The 21,790-nt window shown below is 35.7% G+C and overlaps 1 protein-coding gene across 1 annotated transcript in view; it reads left to right on the plus strand.

The window, feature by feature from the left end:
* CDH18 (cadherin 18) overlaps nt 1-21,790 on the plus strand; it is a 497,699-nt gene that overhangs the window by 255,259 nt on the left and 220,650 nt on the right. The window contains exon 4 of the mRNA XM_029941281.1: nt 15,908-16,027. Within this exon, the coding sequence (XP_029797141.1) occupies nt 15,908-16,027 (120 nt within the window). The remainder of the gene's footprint in view (nt 1-15,907; nt 16,028-21,790) is intronic.

Genomic DNA, 21,790 nt, shown 5'->3' on the forward strand with positions numbered 1-21,790 from the left:
ACTTGTATGCTATTTTATTGGTCTCTTGGTTCTTTAACATATTATTTCTTTAATTTTTATCATAACGACATTACAAACATAATGGACAGTAAATAAACTATATATAAAATAAGATAAACTATATATACTTTTTATAGAGGCTAGGAGCTATTATTTCATGATATTTTTCCTGCATTGTTATCATTTAAATTCATGAATTATTTTCCAATTAAAATCATTCTAATTTGTCACAAAAATTCACTAACATCTTATATAAATTCATCCTAATAATAACCAATATTGTTTTTCTTCCTTCCTCCCTACTCCTCCCCTCCCTCCCTCCCTTCCTCCCTTCCTTCCTTCCTTCCTTCATTCCTTCCTTCCTTCCTTCTTTCCTTCCTTCCATCCTACTGGAAGAATAGACCAAGTTTTGCATCCCTCTCTCTCCCCAAATCTCTCTCCCTCCTCCGTTCCCCCTGGTTCTCCATTAGGTCTCTCTTGTTTTCCTGCTAGACCTATGAGTGCAAACATATGGTTTCTGTCCTTCTCTGCCTGGCTTACTGAACTGAGGGTTGAGGGGGAAGGGGGAGGGGGGAAAAGAGGTGGTGGTGATGGTGGAGGGCACTTAAGGGGAAGAGGACTGGGTGTTGTATGGAAAACAATTTGACAATAAAATATTATGGAGCAAAAAAAAAATTAAAAAAAATAGACCAAACCAAAATTTTTATACTAAACACTTGCCATTAATGAATTATTCACCGGTTATCTTAATTACTGTATGCCCTTAGCGCTATACTATAACAGAAGCACATATGTTGAAATCATCATAAAATTTTACAAATTGAAAAAAAGATATGTGTGAAATCACTGTATCAGGGCATTTGCTATTGAAATTTCTTTCTCAAAACTTTGACATGTAATATATTCAACCTCATGTTTAACTGGACTTGACTTGTAATTCTATTATGAATTTCATATTTTTTGAGACACCATTTTGGATGATTCATTTTTTAGGAATCATATACCAAACAAAGAAACATTGACCCAGTACAGAGTGAAGGCATAGCAATCAAGTACAAAGTGAATGTTCAGTGTTCAGGTGTAGAGAGAAGTGTCAGCCTGAAGTTCGGTAGGCCCAGCAACTAGGTTCAGAATAATTACATAGCAATCAAGTGTATAGAATTAGGCGATCAGGAATTAGATAAAAACACTGCAATCAGATATAACTGGGAGGTAGAGTGATGAGACACAGATAGAAGGCAGAGAGATCAGATAGAGATGCCACACTGAGGAAGAATAATGTGCCTATGTGGATTCCTGCTGCCCTCTAGCAGATGTCTTTGTACCCACTGCGTTTCAGAGATCAGTCAGTCCTTGGTGGTCAGAGCTGCCTCCTTTCTGTCCCATTTGTAAGCCCTCTTAAGATCAACTGGGTTTCTCTTGGATACATTTCATTTCCCTCCTTAGAAAATGGGGAATATTGCTCATGCTCCCATCTACTGGTAAGGAGAGAACTCCGGAGTTTGGGCTAGACCCTTGTTTGCCTTCACAAGCTAAATGGCATCTTTAAATCTTCTACTGCTGTGTCACCTTGAAGTACCTCTTCTGCGGATGAGGATGCTACTCTGAAAGCTGATCACAGCATGGCGTGGATACAGCAAGAAATAAACACTACAAACGTAAACAAATTTGATGGCTTTTGTTTTATTCATCTGTTGGTGGTAATTTACTACACATCAATAAAAAATACAACAAGGTAGAAAACTCTAAATATGCATCAAAAAGCAATGTAGAATGTCATAAAGTTATTAAAATTATATTTGTTTTGTGGGCATGGAAATGTCCATGACATACTATAAAGTACAAAAAAACTTGCAGAATGTTCTGTTTAGTACATACATAATTCCATGATAGACTTTTGAATGAACCAAGATAAAATTAGGGTAAGACATACAAAATGCTATTAAGATTGCTTTTCTGAAGGGAAATGACATTACATTTGTATTTATTTTTCTTACTAAGATCATGTTGTGGTTCTCTGATTTAAAATACTCCGTTTATCACTGTGGCATAACTTAAAGTGTTCTGTCTGATATATCTCCCTTTGGCATGTCAAAGAGGATATTCAAAAAAGAAACCATAAATATTTCAAAAAGAAACCATAATGACAAGATAGAGTAACAAAAATGAGTAAGAGATTCTGAAAATTCCTGGAGTGTTGAAAACATTGAAAATTGAATAGGGGAAAAGAAGTCAAATTTATAACTCTGAGCAGTAAAGGTGAAAATTGTTCTACCCATGAAAGCCCTTGTAAATTCAAAAACAAAGAAGGACCCGGGGAAGTCACCCAGGCAACTTAATAAATTAAAGCTTTTATAACAAGAAAGACTTTTTCAATCTTATCTGTGCATACAAAGAAAACATGTTTTTATTCTATTGTAAAGTCTTTGATGATTTCCCCCCTAAGTATGGCTTACTTAGGGATATTGGAACACTGGAATGAAACAGAACGAATAAACCAAAATTCCATATCAGAGAACAACAAAAGAAAAAGAGTAAAACAGATTTAATAGTGGTCAAATATCATAAATAATTCTGATGCAAATCATTCCTCTCCTCATTTTGGGGACACAAAAGTCCTTGACCTACTGGGTACCCATCCAGCCATACTTATTTAGAGGGATCATTCCTATTTTAAAAGGGTAAGTATCAATGCAATTTCTGTTTTAACTTTACAATTTTTCAGCTTTATTGAGCTATAATTGAAAATGATAACTTTATATATTTAAGATGTACAATTTGATACTTTGATATATGTATACTCTGTAACATGCTCACCATGATCAAGCTGATTAGCATATTCATCACCTCACTTAGTCAACATTGCCTGCCCTCCTCCTTCCTCTCTTTCTTCTTTCCTCCATCTCTCCTTTCCTTTCCTTCCTTCCTTCCTCCCTTCCTGTGATGAGAATCCAAGATCTATGTTGTTAGAAAAATTCAAATATGCAATATAATATACAGTATTGTTAACTATAGTTACCATGCTCTTTTCTAAATCTACAGAAATTATTCATCTTCTATCATTGATATTTTATACCATATGACCAGCATTTTCCCTCACTCCATAGCCCCTGGAAACTATCCTTCTACTTTCTTCATTTTGAGTTTGAGTATTTTAGATTCCACACGTAAGATACACTCTGTCTTTGTGTGCCTGGTTTATTTCACTTAGCATAATGACCTTCAGTTCTATCTACATTGTTGCAAATGGCAGGATTTCCTTTCTTCTTCAAGACTGAATAATCTTCCATTATATTTTCCATATATTTTTGTTTGTTTCACATTTTCTTTAGTCATCTATTTATTGATGGACATTTGGACACTGAAGTTTTTTTATATCTTGCCTGTTGTAAATAATGTTGTGGAGATAGGAGAGTATGGATATCTCTTTCAGATATAGTGATTTCATTTACTTTGGATTTATTTACATACTCAGAAGTGGGATAACTGGATCATATGATACTTTTTGTAATTTGCTGAGGAAACTTTATACTATTATTTATAATGGCTACACAAATTTACATTTCCACCAACAGTATATACAGTGGTTTCATTTTCTGCCCACCCCTGCCAACACTTATCTTTTATCTTTCTTATAAAGCCATTCTAACAATGTGAAGACATATCTCATTATGCTTTTCATTTATTTACATTTCCTTAATGATTAGTTACTTGGAGCAGCATTTTACATATACCCACTAGCCATTTGTATTTCTTTCAAAAATATCTATTTGGATCCTTTGCACTTTTTTAAATCAGATTACTTGTATTTTTTAATTTTTTATGTTATTTGTCTTTTGCTATTGAGATGTATGAGTTTCTTTTAGATTTTGGATGTCAACTCCTTATCACATAATAGTTTACAAGCATTTTCTCCTATTTCCAAGGTTGTCTTTTTACTGTTGACTGCTTTCTGTGCTGTGTTGAAGCTTTCTACCTTGATGCAATTAGATGTCTATTTTTATTTTGTTTTCTGTATTTTGGTGCCATATCCAGAGAATCATTGCCAAGACCGATTTCAAGAAATATTTTTCTGTGTTTTCTCCTGATTCTTTATTCTGTTTGACTCTCTACATACATATCTGTTCCTATACTATTTTGATTGTTGTGGCTTTCTAATTTATTATGAAATCAAAGTGTGATGCTTCTAGCTTTGCCCTTTTTGCTCATTTGTTTTGACTGTTAAGCATCTTTTGCATTTCCATATGAATTTAGAGGCTTTGATCGGGATTTTGCTGAATCTGTGGATCACTTTGAGTATTAGAGACAATTAAAATATTAATTCAACTCGTTTTTAAACAGAAAAGACAGGAGTTAAAATAAACAAATTGGATAATTATCCGTTACAGAAAAACAAATACAATTCAGATAAAATAGAATAATTTAAATTAAAAATCTAATTTGCCGACACTGAAATCTGAGAGTTTTTTTTTACTGCATTCATTAAATAGATGTAGGTTGAAATAAAGAGTAAATTTTTCCAGGAACAAAAAAAAAATAGTTTTCTAAAATCAGGGGTGCCTGGGTGGCTCAGTTAAGCATCTGAGTCTTGATTTCGGCTTGGGTCATGATTCTCTAGTTTGTGAGTCCATGCCTCATGTATGGCTCTGCCCTGACAACATGGAGCCTCTTGGGATTTTCTCTCTCCTTCTCTGTCTGCCCCTCCCTTGTTCTCTCTCTTGCTCAAAAAATAAATAAACTAAAAATTTTAATAAAAAATAAACATTAAATTAAAATAAGATGTGGAAATTAAAACAAATAATAATCAGCGCACTGAGTGATGTGATGGTCATACCTGAAGATTAAGTTGGTGACCTAGCACATAAACCCAGGGACATCTGCCATTGTGTGGTGCGACCAACACAAAGTGGAAAAGCATATATGACATAGCAGTAGACATGGATGATCAACTAGAAATAATTTTCTTCTGTGATGGAAAAAAGATGTATATACATATATTTTTAAGTTTATTTATTTATCTCGAGAGATGGAGGGGGGAGGGACAGAGAGAGAGAGGGAGAGAGAGAATCCTAAGCAGGCGTTCTGCTGTCAGCACGCAGTGTGATGCCAGGCTGGATCTCACAAACCATGAGATCATGACCTAAGCCAAAATCAAGAGTCAGATACTCAACCAAATGAGCCACCCAGGTACTCCTTCCTCTCTGCGAAAAAAAAAAAAAAAAAAAAAAAAGTTACTGAACAAAAGGAAACCAGAGTTCAACTTGAAGAAATGTAAATAAGCACCAAGCAGGAAAACTAATTAATTGATTTGAAAACTCACATATCAGATTTCCTTGGATAATGAAATTTTTAAAGGTAACATAAAAAAGATGATTTCAGCACAAGTCATGATCTCATGGTTCATGACTTTGAGTCTCATAGGCTCACTGCTGTCAGTGTGGAGCTGAATTCAGATTCTCTGTTCTCCCTCTCTCTGCCCCTCCCCCATTCATGCTTTCTCCAAAAAACAAAAGAGATAAGTAATTAAAGACAAGTATTTATCTGTATTATAGTTTTCATGAGCAAAAATAGAAATGAAAAAGACAATGGAAAACCATACAAAAATTCTTTCATTGCAGCAGCACGATTATCAATCAAATATTAGAGAAAATAATTTTTTCAGATATGAAAAGACTTAGAAAATATCAGACATGGAAAGGCTAGGAAAAATCAACAACCATATCTACTGCCAAAGCATGAATATACTAGAAGTCTTTATTATTAAGAACTTTAGCAAATTACTAAGCTATACAGTATTTCTAGAAAGAAGAATATATTGGAGTTAGAAAATGAGTAGAAAATATGCCATATGCAGTAAGAACTGGGAAAAATCATTTGCTCTTGACCCTTTTAACATTCTCATTTTTGCGACAAAAGCCTAGAAATCTAGGCATTTGTATCTTTTCAAATTATTCAAGTCACATTAATTGGTTTTTCAGAGAATAATTTTTATATCATCAAACAGTGCTTATTCTTGATTTTTTAAAAGAATTTATGGAAATAAAGTAAGACTAAATGAGAATGAGCAAAGGCTATTTATTCAGTTTGCTGTAACAAGAGCATTAACCACAATCACACACTTCCATTTTGGCAGGGACTCAAAAGCAGGCAGAGGAGTGGGAAAGGTTTATAGTGAACAGAAGAGAAAGTTTTGAGTATGCCGTGATTGGAGGCTGTTGTCATATGGAAGCTGTAGGTGGGCTTCTAAGTAGAAGCAGAGCATCCTATATGATTGGTTAAGAATGTGTGTTTTGGATTATTTGATCTGTTTTAAGTTGTAAGAAGTGAAAGATGTAGAGAAGTTGTAAGTTATTGATCAAATCCTATCCACTTGAGGCTGAATTGTTAATGCTTGACTTCTTGGATTGTTGCTAAGGTGAATCATTTAACGTCCTAGACATATGACGTATGGAGAATAGGTAGCCTGGTCCCAGGGCTGGTTATTACAGATAATGGGTTGGTTTCTTGGGCAGTTTATTACAGATTGTGAGTCAGAGTTCTATTTTTATTTATGGATTTGATGTTGTTTAGTCTCTCAAATAAAACTTATAAAAAGCGTAAAATACATAACATTTACCATCAAATAAAGCCATAGGAAATCATAGAAGTTATAGTATAACGTATACCACATAGACAAATCATGTAAGTGAAAAAATTATGAATGAAAAGATTGCAAATTATACATAATTTCTCAGGAATAATTAGGAGCATACTATTTTCTACCTAAAATTTTTGAAGTAAAATATAGGGATTTAGTTAAGCGTTTTATCCTTAGTGACAACAGTAATATGATTAACATTGATAATGTAAGGGGCGCCTGGGGGGCTCAGTCGGTTAACCAACTGTCTTCCGCTCAAGTCATGATCTCACAGTTCTGGAGTTCGAGCCCTGCTCTGTGCTGACAACTGGGCACCTGGAGCCTGCTTCAGATGCTGTGTCTCTCTCTCTCTCTGGCCCTCCCCCATTTGTGTTCTCTCTGTCTCTCTGTCTCTCTCTCTCTGCCTCTCAAAAATAAATTAATAAACACTAAAATAAATAAGTACAAAATAAAATAAAATAAATAATATAATTAAATTATGGGATGCAAGAGATATTGCGAGGTAATTTTGATGCAGTGAATTCTTCATTTTTAATTATGGTATATCAATGAATATTTTTCGATTGTGATACAACCAAAAACTTATATTAGAATGAAAGAACAAGCCCTAGGATGAAGAGTTGGTACACTCGAATGTAGGATCTGGTAAGAGTGGGCACAGGAACTAAGAAGTAAAGGGGTATCTAATTGTATATATGTATACTTTTTTCCAATTTATTTTTTGGGGGTCTACTTTAAAAATATACAGATTAGAAGCACCTGGGTGGGTCAGTCAGTTGAGCATCTGACTCTTGATTTGGGCTTGGGTCTTGATCCCAGGGTCATGGGATTGAGCTTCATGTCCCGCTCTATGCTGAGATCGGAGCCTGCTTTAAGATTCTCTTTCCCACTGTCCCTCTCCCTGTTCGTGCCCTCTCTCTAAAATAAAATTACATACATACATATATATGGATATGCAATTTTATTAAAATTGATCTGAAATAATATGACATTAATTGTATGTGGATACACAATTAAGATTGATCTGAAATAATATGACTTTAATTAATTCAATGCTGAATTTAGTAAAATGTTTTATTTTTCAAATGGAATCTTTTCCAGGAAACATTAAAGAAATTTGTAGATATAATTGCTAATATTTGATAAGAAACTGATATTAAACCAGCAACAGTGAAATGGACATAATTAGCACATATGCTAAATTAAAGAAACACCTGGTGAATACTTGGAGGAGTACTGAAATTTTTTATTATGTGCATGTATATATATATGTGAACTTTTCATGCATATATGAACATTTTCTCCACTTCATAAAACATTTGCTCTGAAAACCTCATAGTTTTATTTTGCATACAATGAACAACTTTCTGAACTATGTATTTGTCCGATTCCAATATGCTCACCAATTTAAAGTTTGCCTCTAAAGACACAGATTTTCATTTAAAAGTACTAACTATTATTAGAATCGAGTACAGAACCTAACCTTTTTATTTGGTCAATTATAGTCATTACTAAGAAAGGCAATGCAAAGTAGCTGGGGAGAAACCTGCTAATACCTTCTGTATCACACAGAGTTTAAGCGGAAAAATCCAATCCACTGCCAATTAGATCAATGGCAGGAATCACATAGGTGGAATAAGTTACAAAAATGCAAGAAGTCACGGGCCTTGAGGCAACCAGTGAAGGAGTTCCGTATCCCTAGGGCTGGAAGAGTTGTAACCTGACCCCAGGAGCTGGCTTTCCCCAGGGATCCATGAAGGAAGGCAGCTCAGCGGGAGCTGAAAGCACTGAAGGAAACCAGACACTGCCCAGATACCACCTGAAGCAGAAAGAGGGAGGGAGGGTGGAGGGAAGACAGAGATGGAAATAGGCATACCTTTCCTTCTGTATTGCAGTTTCCCTCTAGTACATACCTTTGTTAGTTGGTAAGGAAGATTCCAGAAGTGCACGACAGTGTTGTCAGTGCCTGGAGATTACTTCCGCTAAGTCTTATACACACATCTTTATTTCACAAGATGTCTTTACTGAATTGGCCTTTGACCATGTAAGCAGAAGGTGGAAATACAACTCTACTTCTCCCCAAATAGATGCAGTTGGATGGTCATTACATAGCATCAAGGAAATGCGCGCGCACGCACACACACACACACACAAAGGTGAAAGACACTATAACTACTGAACTGGATGTAACCATTAAACTCCATCAACACTGGCTGGAGAAATAGATGGTATAGGGAAGAATGTCACATATCAACACAGATATGAATTCTGGCTTTTCTAAATGTCAACTACACAACCTTTTTGAACATCATTGCCCCCATCTGTAAAATGGCATTAAATGTAATTTTCTCAGTAGATTGATCTAATTATTAAATTAAATGGCATAGGGGCACCTGGGTGGCTTAGTCAGTTGAGTCCAACTTTGGCTCAGGTCATGATCTCACAGTGTGTGGGTTCAAGCCCTGCATCGGGTCCTGTGCTGACAGCTCAGTGCCTGGAACCTTCTTCAGATTCTGTATGTCCCTCTCTCTCTGCCCCCTCACACTCTGTCTCTCTCTCTCAAAAATAAACAAACATTAAAAAATAATTAAATGGCATATAGCAGGTTGTTTTTCATATTATTTGTACTAAATTCATGTTATTTCCTGAATTATTATTTTTTCTATTTAAAGAATATACTATAAAATTCACTTGAAAAATGTGAAATTTCACATTATGCAGCTCCTTAAAAGGGATCTAACTGAAAGTACACAGAACTTATGATAGCCATGATTTAAAATACACAGGGGTACCTGTGTAGCTCAGTCGATTAAGCATCCAACTCTTGACTTCAGCTCGGGTCATGAGCTCACGGTTTGTGGGTTTGAATTCCATGTTGGTCTCTTATCTGACAGCATGACCCTGCTTCAGATTCTCTCTCTCCCTCTCTCTGCACCTCCCCTACTCACGCTTCTCTTCCTCTTGTCTGTCTCTCTGTCTCTCTCTCTCCCTTCCCCCCTCAAAAATGAATATATACACTTTTTAAAAATTAAAAAAATAATACACAGTTACGATTCTGATTTTTGTTTTGGTACCAGATGTTTCAGAAGTGTTCCTGTAGAGAATTTTTTAAAAATCCAATGACTCCTGGGCGAATACTCACAGCTTTATCAAATTATACAATGACTGGAATCCTGGATTATTGCTCTGCTGGTGAAATTACAGTCCTCCTGTGTAGAATAAAATTTTAGTTGTATCTTGATGACTATTGCTTTTTCACACTCCCCGGAAAAATCTTCTGTGAATTAAGCCCTAAGAGATTCCTTCAGAGAGGTATTCTCTGTCTACATAAATCTTCAGCTCATTTTTACTCAAAGTTCTTGCTCAATATTGATTCACTTGAGATTTTAACAGAGCTGTGAACCCTGACAAATCATGCAAAACGATTTGCAATCTCAGAGAATATTTGCTTGTATTAAAATGCCTTATTAAATATTGCAGATTGGTCTTTAGAGACTCTCAAGAAAGTCCACTCTTTCTGCTTCTCTATTGATATGTAACTTTCTAAAATGTGTGCTATTTATAAAGCAGTAATACAAAAAGAAACCAAATGAAAAGAGTGACACAGGGCAATTCCCAAAGGACATGCGGCTTAAGTTTTATTGCAGAAAAGATATCTTGAAAGCTTTTTTAATGTACTTTAATCTTTTTTTTCCAAATTTGTATAAAACATCAACTGAAAGGTACTAATCCCTAGCATGGGAACAGCTAAGTGAGTGCCATAGGAAATACTTAAGCTGAAAATTTTGTACTCGAAATAACCAATGAAACTTTAAAAGACGAAGTTTTGTATTTTATAATGGGAAATAGTTGTAAAGATTAAGAAAGATTATAAAACATTTTTAAGGTTGTCTTCAATTAGAAGCCAGTTATAAACCGAAAGGGCTACTACTTGAATATATATTGACCAATATATAATAATTTCTAGAAAAAATAGATTATTTTAATATTGTTGAATAATGACATTTTTTGTCATCACTTCCTATATTTTTACTTGGAAATATATTATAAAGAATAATTTTTTTCTATTATGTATACAATTGAGGTATTTAGTATGAATAAAGGAATTGAATTGTCCAATGTGGGATGCCCTTCTTAAAATAAGTACCAATTTTTTTCTCTTTGTAAACAGGAATATAAACTCTTTATTAACATAACCAATATATCTCATTAATTTACTTAAAAATGCCAACAATTACATCACTAGTAGTGCCTGATTTTTAAAAAATCGGATACCATTAATTTTTACCTAATTCCATCAACCTGTGAGAATAACTTTTTCCTGTATCCATTTATGATATAGCTGGCCTCAAATAGCATAGGGAATTGCCATCTTGTGTGTGTGTGTGTGTGTGTGTGTGTGTGTGTGTGTGACTTGTGACTTTAGATTCTTTTCCAGATTCAGTTAAAGAACACCTGTATAACCTGAAAATAAATGTAATTTCTTCCCACTACAACTGTAGCACATTTTATTAGTTTGCTAAGGCTCCTGTTAGAAAGTACCAGCAAGTCAAGTGCTTAAACACTAGTTTAAAAACACTAGGACAGAACACTAGTTCTGTTCCCAGAACTAGAAGTCTGAGGTCAAAAGCATCAGCAAGGTCAAGTTCCCTCCTAAAGTACTGGAAAGAGACCCGTCCCAAGCCTCCCCTTTAGTTTCTGGATGTTTCCTGGAAATTTTTACTTTCTTCGGCTTTTTTAAGCATCAGTCCAATGTCTGTTTTCATCTGCACATAATGTACTCTGTGTGTATGTGTGTTTGTGTGTGTGTGTGCGTGTGTGTGTGTGTGTCTAGACACTTTAAGCCAAGTAGAACAATTTTTTTTTCAATTCTATTTTGTCATGTGGTGATCCAGCCTCTTACTGCAAATAAGGTGTGATCTAACACTATTTGTCTTTCTCAGATTTCTCTATGGAATGATTGGGGATGATTTTTAAGACATTAAAAACTATTTAAAACCTAGATAACTATTGCAAGGCCAGAGCAAATTTTTTTAAACTTTTTTTTAATGTTTTATTTATTTTTGATACAGAGAGACACACAGCATGAGAGGGGAGGGGCAGAGAGAGAAGGAGACACAAGACAGGAAACAGGCTCCAGGCTCTGAGTTAGCTGTCAGCACAGAGCCTGATGCGGGGCTGGAACCCAAGAACGTGAGATCTGACCTGAGCCAAAGTCAGAGGCTTAACCGACTGAGCCACTCAGGTGCCCCCAGAGCAAATTTTTTAATCTGAGGATTTTACAAGTGTGGCGTCTTTCTAAAAACTTTTTAATGTTTATTTATTTCTGAGGGAGCTGTCAGCCCAGAGCCCAACATGGGGCTCAAACTCACAGACAGCAAGATCACGACCTGAGCTGAAGTCAGCTGCTTAACCAACTGAGCCACCCAGGCACCCCTAGTACACCCCAGGCATACTTTAAGAAGTGTGGCTTCTTAAAAGATGACTACCATTTTTTAAAAATTCTTTTAATTTTATTTTTGAAAGACAGAGAGAGACAGAGTGTAAGTGGGGAAGGGGCAGAGAGAGAGGGAGACACAGAATCCGAAGCAGGCTCCAGGCTCTGACCTGTCTGCACCTAGACCAATGTGGAGCTCGAACCCACTAACCGCAGAGATTATGACCTGAGCTGAAATCGGAGACTTAAACTGAAGCACCCAGATCACTCAAAATGACTATTATTTTAATGCTTTCTATCTGTGCTGTTCTCTCCTATCTGAATCTCAGAACTTCTCTGCCAGGTAAGATCAGCATTTTTCCTTTCAGATCAAAGATTTGACTGATATAATTTTATAACACCTTAGTCGTATTATGGCTTTTTCCACCTAAAGAGCTTATCTGGGCACCTACTACAGATTTTAATTTTCTTTCAGTGTGGTACCAACAAAAATGCCTCCTAAACCTACTTTTATTTGTATATTTATTTATTTGGAGACTGGTATCCTCTGAACAGGTTGGAGAGGTGAATATGAAGTATGGAACAAGTTTTACATTATAGAAAAAGTCGGTTATACTTTATAAACATAAGACTAATTAGATCTAGGAGTGAAAGGCGTAGTGAACGTGTAAACTCTGGGAATTTCAATGGAATCGAACTTGTGCTGTGAGGAGGGAAATCACGATAACCACACGAGCCTAAACACGGTTTTCTAAGAGTGGAATATCACTGAGGCGAGAGAACATTTTTGTATATTATTTAAACTTTTAATTTTGAGATTATAGACCCACATGCAGTCATTACTTCGGCTCAGGTCATGATCTTATAATTCATGAGTTCGAGCCCTGCGGCGGGCTCTGTGCTGACCGCTCAGAGCCTGGAGCCTGCTGCGGTTCCGTGTCTCCCTCTCTCTCTGGCCCTCTCCACTTGCGGTCTCACTCTCTCTCTCAAAAATAAATAAACATTTAGAAAGCTTAAAAAACAATCTGGACAGATCCTTCATATTCTTAGCTCAGTTTTTCTCAGTGGTATAACATCTTACATCATCTTGCAAAACTTTAAACAATATCATATTCAGGTAATCAAAATTATTTAACCTTCAAATCTTATTTAGATTTCCCAAGTTTTCCTTGTGTGAGTGTTTAGTTCTGTGTAACTTATCACCTGTGTATGTTTATGTATCCCACATTGTTATCAAAATACTGAACAGTTCTGGTATTTTGAGGATCACTCCTATTGCTGTTTTATATACCAACCTCACTTCCATCTCTTCCCCTTCAACCTGGCAACTACTAATCTATTTTCAGTTTCTAAAATGTCATTATCTCAAGACTGAAATGAACATAATATTACAATATATCACCTTTTAGAATTTTTTCCCACCAGATATAATTCCCTAAAGATTCATCCAACTTGTGGCATGTATCAACAAGGTGTCTATTTTTATTTCTGAGTAGTATTCCATACTAGGAATGCACCATAGTTCCTTTAGCTATTTTCCCAGTAGGGTCCATGTGGGACATTTCCAATTTGTGGCTACTACAAATAAGGTTGCTGTGAATATATCTGAATACTTACAAACACGGTTTTATGTAAACGTTTCCATTACTTTAGCATAAAGTCCATTAAGAATAGACAAAGAATTCAGAAATTAGTGTTAGCAGGAAGAATGGGAGAAGCCATCGAAACAACACAACAGTTATACCCAAGTTTACTTGAAAGAAATCCTAATCTCCTTTTCACATTAAAAATGCGTCAGTTTATAGAAATGGTGAATGGTACAGATAGTGAAGTCCGATGTCTGGGAGGCTGGAGTCCAAAATCTCAGGGCAGCTACCCTGTGAGCCCGCGACCTTTCGGCAGCCCGAGCATGAGCCCCAGCCACAGAGCGAGCATCCACAGCTTGGCGCCGGGCAAGGGGAGCGGGGTGCGTTTCTCCGGTTTTGAAAGTTGTAGTAATGGTGTGATATCAAACAAAGCACATCAGTCCTATTGCCATAGTAAACACCAGTCATCCAATTTGAATGTACCAGAACTGAACAGCATAAACATGTCAAGATCACAGCAAGTTAACAACTTCACCAGTAACGATGTGGACATGGAGACAGAGCACTACTCCATCGGGGTTGGAGAGACCTCATCCAATGGGTTCCTAAATGGTAGCTCTAAACATGACCATGAAATGGAAGATTGTGACACTGAAATGGGTCTGCAGTGATATTTCTTACATTTTTAATAAAAAATGATGACTACAAAAAAAAAAAGAGTACGATTTGCTGGGTTGTATGGTCAGTGTGTTTGATGTAATAGGAATCTGCTAAATGCACACTTCCACCTGCGGTATACAAGTGACCTAGTTCCCAGTGTTCTTGCTGCCTTAAATGACAACACTGTGTTTTGTCATTCTTAGAGATTACTTTAGACATCACACAGCCCTCCTCTTCTCATTACGTGTAACTACTCCCCACATTTCTGTTTATAATCTCAATGTAAAACTACTACTTAGAGGACAGAATCCTAACATATTATTAAAACTCCGTATACATGGATAATCTTATAATAAGGATTGTCAGGTGAACATGGTGGACTAACTCTATTGCGTTTTCTAGGATCCCTTGAAGAAAAAGCTTTGCTTAAAGCTGCATCTTCATTTCCACATGGAAGTAAAAGCTTTGTAGTTAAACCGATATTTGATCCTTAATACGTGTGCCAGACATAAACAATTGAAATAATTACTAAAATTAAAGACTGAAAATTGACAGTACTTTTATAGTCAAGGACCAAAATGAATGCAGAATTGATTATGGAAATATTTTATTTGCTACATAATATAAATTAGTCGTGGAATTTTTCTAGTTAGGCAGAATAAAATATCAAGTATGCACTATTAGATGATTCAAGTACACTTATTTCATGAATAAATGAGAGCTCTTCACCGCTAATTTTACAGTGGAGTTACTTAGCCCCTAATAGATGGTTGTCTTGTTATGCCTAGATCAGTTTTCATTTGGGAATAACTGAAATATGATATAAATGTACCTTATTATGCAAACAGTATTTTAAAAACATAAACATAAAACTAACCAGTATAATACAACCACTCATTTTACTGCCTCAAAATACAGCATTTTAAAGTTAATAAAGTCCTTTAAAGTACACTTTAATTAAAAAAAAACATAATAGGCATATTTTGATACTTATTGCAGGAAAAAAATGATTATGTGTTACTGTTTATAAGAATCTACAAGAATGAGAACGGAGCTTTGGAGCCCAGCTAGGAGGCCAATAGTCAATGTAAGAAATAAAAAGGGTATAAGTAAAGGAAAATGGTTTGAATGTGCTGTTTTGATGTCATTGATAATTTAACGTCAACTCACCCACGTTCCAACCTAATCACAAACCATCCCACCTCCCACTTTCTGAATAGTCATGTAAAATGCAATGTATACCCTCACCATACCTTTGACCTTACCTCGTAATTGAGTACGAGCTTGATCCTTGATAATCAATCCAACCCAACCCAGCCCAACCCAACCCTGATCATGTAAGTGTCAGAGGAGGCATTTTGCAATGTTGACAGCACACAAAGAAATGTATTAAAATATTGGAGATCAAACATTCTATGTTGGCCTCTCACTTGGTATATTTGTGGTCATGGGAAAAAAACAAGGGCTAGGGTGATAGATACATCCAATAATTAAATATCCATAGACATTTCAGAATAACTATTTTCCATGTACAAAGCTTGTGCTACATGTTACCACACACTAAAATTTGTTTTCCTGAATTCACAGGTACCTCTGTTCTACAGGTGACAGCCACAGACGCAGATGACCCCACCTATGGAAACAGCGCCCGAGTGGTTTACAGTATCCTCCAGGGACAGCCCTACTTCTCGGTGGACCCTAAAACAGGTTAGTGCATCTATGTGTAATTTATGAGCAGATGTGTGCTAGAGTAAAAAAGAAACCAATGTTTTTATTTCTGTGTACCCTCTCCTACATCAGTCATTGTTGTTTTATCACATTTTATAATGTCCTCACTTTTTCTAAAACAAGGTAAGTGAATAATTGAAGATAAATTATTTTCCTTAAAATTTTGATTATCTATCATTTATATCCATACCAGTAAGTTTATCTTTGCATATCCCTGCAACAATTATCTCTGCTTAAAAGAAATATGGAGTATTACATCAAATGAGATTTTCAAGTGTATTTTTTATTATTTGCATATTAGTTTTAATTCTTTGCCAAAGAGGGTAAATAATTTATTGATATTTCCATACTTTATTTGAATTTGATTGTCATGTAAGTGTCATATATTACATAGGGGGAACAGCTGTGCCTAGAACTGACATTTTTTCTCAAGAGAAAAATTTTCAGTCTTCAAATACCGTGTTATATAATTAACTGAGAGTAAAGACAAAAATATAGGAACTGTTTTTTTTTCAGGAAAAAAAGTTATTTTTCTTTCTTTTCTCTCCTTTTTCTGTCTCAAACAATGATACCATGTTATCTGATGTCAAAATGAGAGTGGAGGATTCTTTATTCTGCATTATAAGATCATATTATGGCAACATAATCTAAAAACCACATAAAGCTCATGGTCCCACTGATAAATACTTTGTTAATAAAAATGTGACTAAACATACATTGATTTTGAATGTGTATAGCCAGATGTCTAGTAATTTAAATTTAAATTTAAGAATTTTTTTAATGTTTTATTTATTTTTGAGACAGATACAGAGCATGAATGGGGAGGGGAAGAGAGAGAGGGAGACATGTAGCACACTCTGAGCTGTCAGCACAGAGCCTGATGTGGGGCTCAGACCTACAAATGTGAGATCATGACCTGAGCTGAAGTCAGAGGCTTAACCAACTGAGCCACCCAGGTGCCCTGATTTAAATTTAAACTTAAAGATATATCTAGTTATGAGACACAGATGAAGAGAGAGATCCGAGATATTCCAGAGGTTCCTAGGTCCTTTCTAGTTGCATTACATTCATTCTGAATCAGATTAACAAGGGGATTGTGGGATTATCAAGAAGTAATGGGCACAGCCACATAACTAACACAGAAGGAAGCTAAGTTTGGTTGTAAATATCCCCTTATATACACATAAATACATAGCATACAAAACAGTTTTCAAGGAACCCTGCTTCATAAGTTTATAGACTTCACATTTGTTACCACTGTCTTCGAGGAGATACATCCAGATGAAAAGATGCTAGCATGTCCCCAGCATCCAATACCATTTGAATGATAAGAGTTTTGTCTATACCATATTTTCAAGAGAACTCCACCAGGTTATTTGTCCTCTCTTTTCCCCTGGTGTGCTCAACCCATTAGTATACAGACCAAGAATGGATCTCGGGCATGCTATTAACCCCTCAGTTATTGTAAATTTATGAAGAAAATAATGAAGAATATGTTTAGAGATAGGTAAAGGCAGAATACATACATATACATAGATCTATATATTATGTGCATTATAATTATAAAATAAATATATAATAAATGAAGTAAAAATAAAAATCAGGAGATGATAAAAATAATACAATGTCAATATTATATTGTGATATATATATATGTGTATATATATATATATATATATATATATAAAAAATGTGAATGAGTATCAAATATGCAAGTTCATGGGAGATCTGGGGAGCCTGGTCAGCTAAGCATCTGACTCTTGATTTCAGCTCAGGTTATAAGCTCATGGTTCATGGGTTCAAAGCCTGCATTGGGCTTTGTGCTATCTGCATGGAGCCTGCTTGTGATTCTCCCTCTCCCATTCTCTCTGTCCCTTCTCCACTCATAATCTTTCTTTCTCTCAAAACAAATAGAAACTTGAAAATATAAATAAAAAAATAAATCAGCAATAGTCAATAATGGCATATATTTATGAATGAACTCATAGTGAGTTTTTGCCACTCCTAATAAAGATGATTGGAAGAGTTACCGAGTTTACTATAGATGTACTTATATTTCAACTTGAGTCAATTTTCACACAGCCTTCAGATATATTTCCTATTAAATAATGGGTTTTTAAAAGAAAAAATATAACAGTTCAAAACATTTCTATTGTTAAATTCTATTTTTTGTTTATGTATTTTTGAGAGAGAGAAACACAGAGTGTGATCTGGGGAGGGTCAGAGAGAGAGGGAGACACAGAATCTGAAGCGGGCTCTAAGCTCTGAACTGTCAGCACACAGCCCAATGCAGGGCTTGAACCCACAAACTGTGAGATCATGACCTGAGCTGAAGTCAACTGCTTAACCGACTGAGCCACCCAGGTGCCCCCTGTTAAATTCTACATTTAATTTTCATGTACATAAAAAATGAGACTAGAAAAGGCTACCTTTTAATTATATACAAAGAGCATACTAGATTTCATTTTTTTAACACTTTTAAGGCATGTTATCTTTTACATGGTTTCTGCTACATATTCCTAAAAATGATAGACATTGGGTTTCAAATATTTTCTCAAACTCTTCTGCACTGATAACAGCCGTTCCACAGGTAACAGGACAGTGATGTCATACTTTAATTAATATAGTAGAGTCTAGTCATTCATATTTGTTATTTTTCTAAAATACTAAGGTTGATCCAAAATGATTTTGGATAATTCATGATCAAATCTAGGATGTTACATAATATCATAGTAAATTGAGCAAGTGAATAAAATTGTATGCCCCTGTGTACTTGCCTAGAAGTTTAGAATAATAACTACATCTAACAAGAAACATAATGCAATGATCTCAGCCCAGTCCTTGGAAAGATAAAGGTAGTTAGTAAAATTCTTATTTGCCCGCCCCTTTTGAAAATGTTTATTTTTGAGAGAGAAAGAGAGAGAGAGAGAGAGAAAGACAGTGTGAGTAGGGGAGGGTTAAAGAGAGAGAGGGAGACACAGAATTTAAAGCAGGCTCCAGTCTCTGAGCTATTGGCACAGAGCCCAAGATAGGGCTCAAACTCACGAACTGCAAGATCATGACCTGGGCTGAAGCCAGACGCTTCACCAACTGAGCCACCCAGGTTCTCCATGCCCCACCTATTTTTTTAAGTTTAAAAAGAGTTTCGAAAATGACATAGTGTACCATCACAAGGGTTTGAAATAGTCTTACTTGAAATGAGAAAAAAATAATTTTGTTTGAACGAATTTTCAGTCCACATTAGTTATATAAAAATGTAAATTATACATCTTAACCTGTATATAGCTAAATTAGATTTCTTTTCAGGCATTTAAAGAAAGTTTTATAAGTAATTTTATTAAGAAAAATACACTTTTAGAAAATTTGTGATGACAATTTAGAAGGAAGTGAGTTCAGCATTAAAAAAAAACCAACATTTTATCCTTAGAAATGACTGTGCCAACTGAAAAAAGATGAGATCAAGTGGCATGCTGTCCTTAAACAATTGTCATTAATGCACAGATCTTGACCAACAATGGCTCTGATTCTCTGAAAAGACCTTTCCTTAACATCTTGTGGCAGAAATCAATCAGCTATAAAAATGCACTCAGTGGAAGGCCTTAGTGAGGTTCTTAAAATGTAATTGAAACAAGGCTTTCAACGTTCTTTCTCCGGTGTGCAGGATGTAATTAAATTCATCAACAATTTTGTTTCTATTTAACCTCTTCAATTTTATTTTATTTTAACAATGAGCAAAAATTGCTTGTGGGAGATCACTATATATGTTTGGATAAAAGATGTAAAGCATCTTTAAAAGTTTTATGAATTTCAATATTCATTTTGCCTAATTCCAGATGAAACTCTACTTGAAAATGAGTTTCTTTTCCCCAAAGCAATATTTGGCATATTAATAGCCAAGCAGTTAAAATATTTAATTTATGGTCCACAAAATCTACAGAAGGGAAAAAGTCCATAGTAGAATATCTTTTGTCAATTTGTGTCATTCAATAACCCTCTCTAATTGATATAGCAACAATAATAATGGCACAAATAATTATAGATGCATTTTTAAATAATTTCCTACAATTAGCTGCACATAGGCAAAAATAGTGGGTCTAGTGCTAAAGAATTTGCTTCTCTTTAGAGAAAAACTAATGCATTGATTCAGAACTGTGTCATATTGCCAAATTACTACAAGACATGATATATCACTTTTTTTTTTTTAGAGAAGATTTCTAAATAGTTCCTGAAGTGTAATAGAGTGCATGGGGTTTAACACCAGAAGTCCATTTTATATACCACTTAAGAAATAGATAGTTAATGACCTGTAGTATACACCAGTGGCTGTTCACTCAGTAACAATTTCCCATTTTGCTGGTCCTATTAGAATTCTAATTTTGTTCATTGTAGCACCATCCTCAGTTAAGAAGCTAGATTGCCCATACTCCCCATAGCTACTGTGATGTGGTTGTAGCCAGTGAGCTATAAAAGAAACACCACTGGAGGCTTCTGGGTATCTGTATTTGGTGCCAAAGTTTCCTCACTTTGGTTTCCCATCTTCTGGATTTAAGCACAAGCATATTCACTGGGGTTATCGTTATACCCAATTTTCCAATATCGACCCCCAAAACCAGAGACTACCGGGGAGACCGAGTCATGCATGCAAAAGCAAAGGGTGGTTTTATTACTGGCTTAGGCTGCCGCGCCTAAGCTCAGGCTCACAGACTTTACTGGTGCAGTGGATTCATGCTGAGAGCCCCGAACATCGTGGGGTAGGGGCTTTTTTAGGAAAAGGGCATTACAGGAAATGGCGACACAGGCACAGTGATCCAATCCCTACCCACTATCAATACTGGAAGTAACTTTAACCGTACATCGATACTCTTAGTGGGAGCCAATCACAACATTTAGAGTATTGACCAATCAATCACAGAGTGGGCCCAGGACCCTCACGTAAGAGTGACTAGTCTTAAGCAATAGGTGATTATCTTATAGCCTCCATCTTTAGGCCCGCCCTTAGAAATATTAAAGATGTTAGCTGGCCTTTCCTGATTGGGTGTTACAAGGGTGGTCCCTCCTTCCTTGGGCAACGTGTGCCCTTCTATTGTCTCATGGAGTCAGTTTCAGACCTGCGTCCTTACATTATCACAACTATCTTGTAATCATGGGACAACACGTGCACAAGATGAAAGTCACATGAGACAAATTGGTGACCAAAAGCCTGGCATTGTTTTTAGGTGCAAACATAGGCAGTGCTGATTGGACTTTTGTGAAACTTGTTTGGTAGACTGGTAAATCACCTTTTGGTACAGCGAACCGCCCACACAGGGATAGAGCTGGGGCTCAGAGACTACTTTTATTCCTCTCAACCCGAGATACATGATCCAGAGAGAGAGAGAACAGTCCTTTCTGTATTGGAGTGGTCCTTTTACAGTGCTAGGGCCAATTCTAAACTGGAAGAGGAGATTTTTCAGACTGACTTGAATATGAAAAGGTATGCTAATTGTTGATATTGGAAGGGGCGGTCAGAGAAGAGAACCAAAGATAGTATTCTCTGACACTCCATTGAAAATGCATATATGAAAAATAATTTTAACTGTCGTCAAGATGTAGTAAGTACACTCTAGACACGACAGACCTCAGATAACTCTCCAACTCCACAGCAGGAAGATCATAATGTCGCATGGACAGTAACAGAATTAATTATATCTATTGAATTTAATTGTTGTCGGGATAGCTCTAATGAAAAGATATCATAGATCC

Source organism: Suricata suricatta, chromosome 6, assembly GCF_006229205.1.
Source record: "Suricata suricatta isolate VVHF042 chromosome 6, meerkat_22Aug2017_6uvM2_HiC, whole genome shotgun sequence".
Taxonomy (NCBI): domain Eukaryota; kingdom Metazoa; phylum Chordata; class Mammalia; order Carnivora; family Herpestidae; genus Suricata; species Suricata suricatta.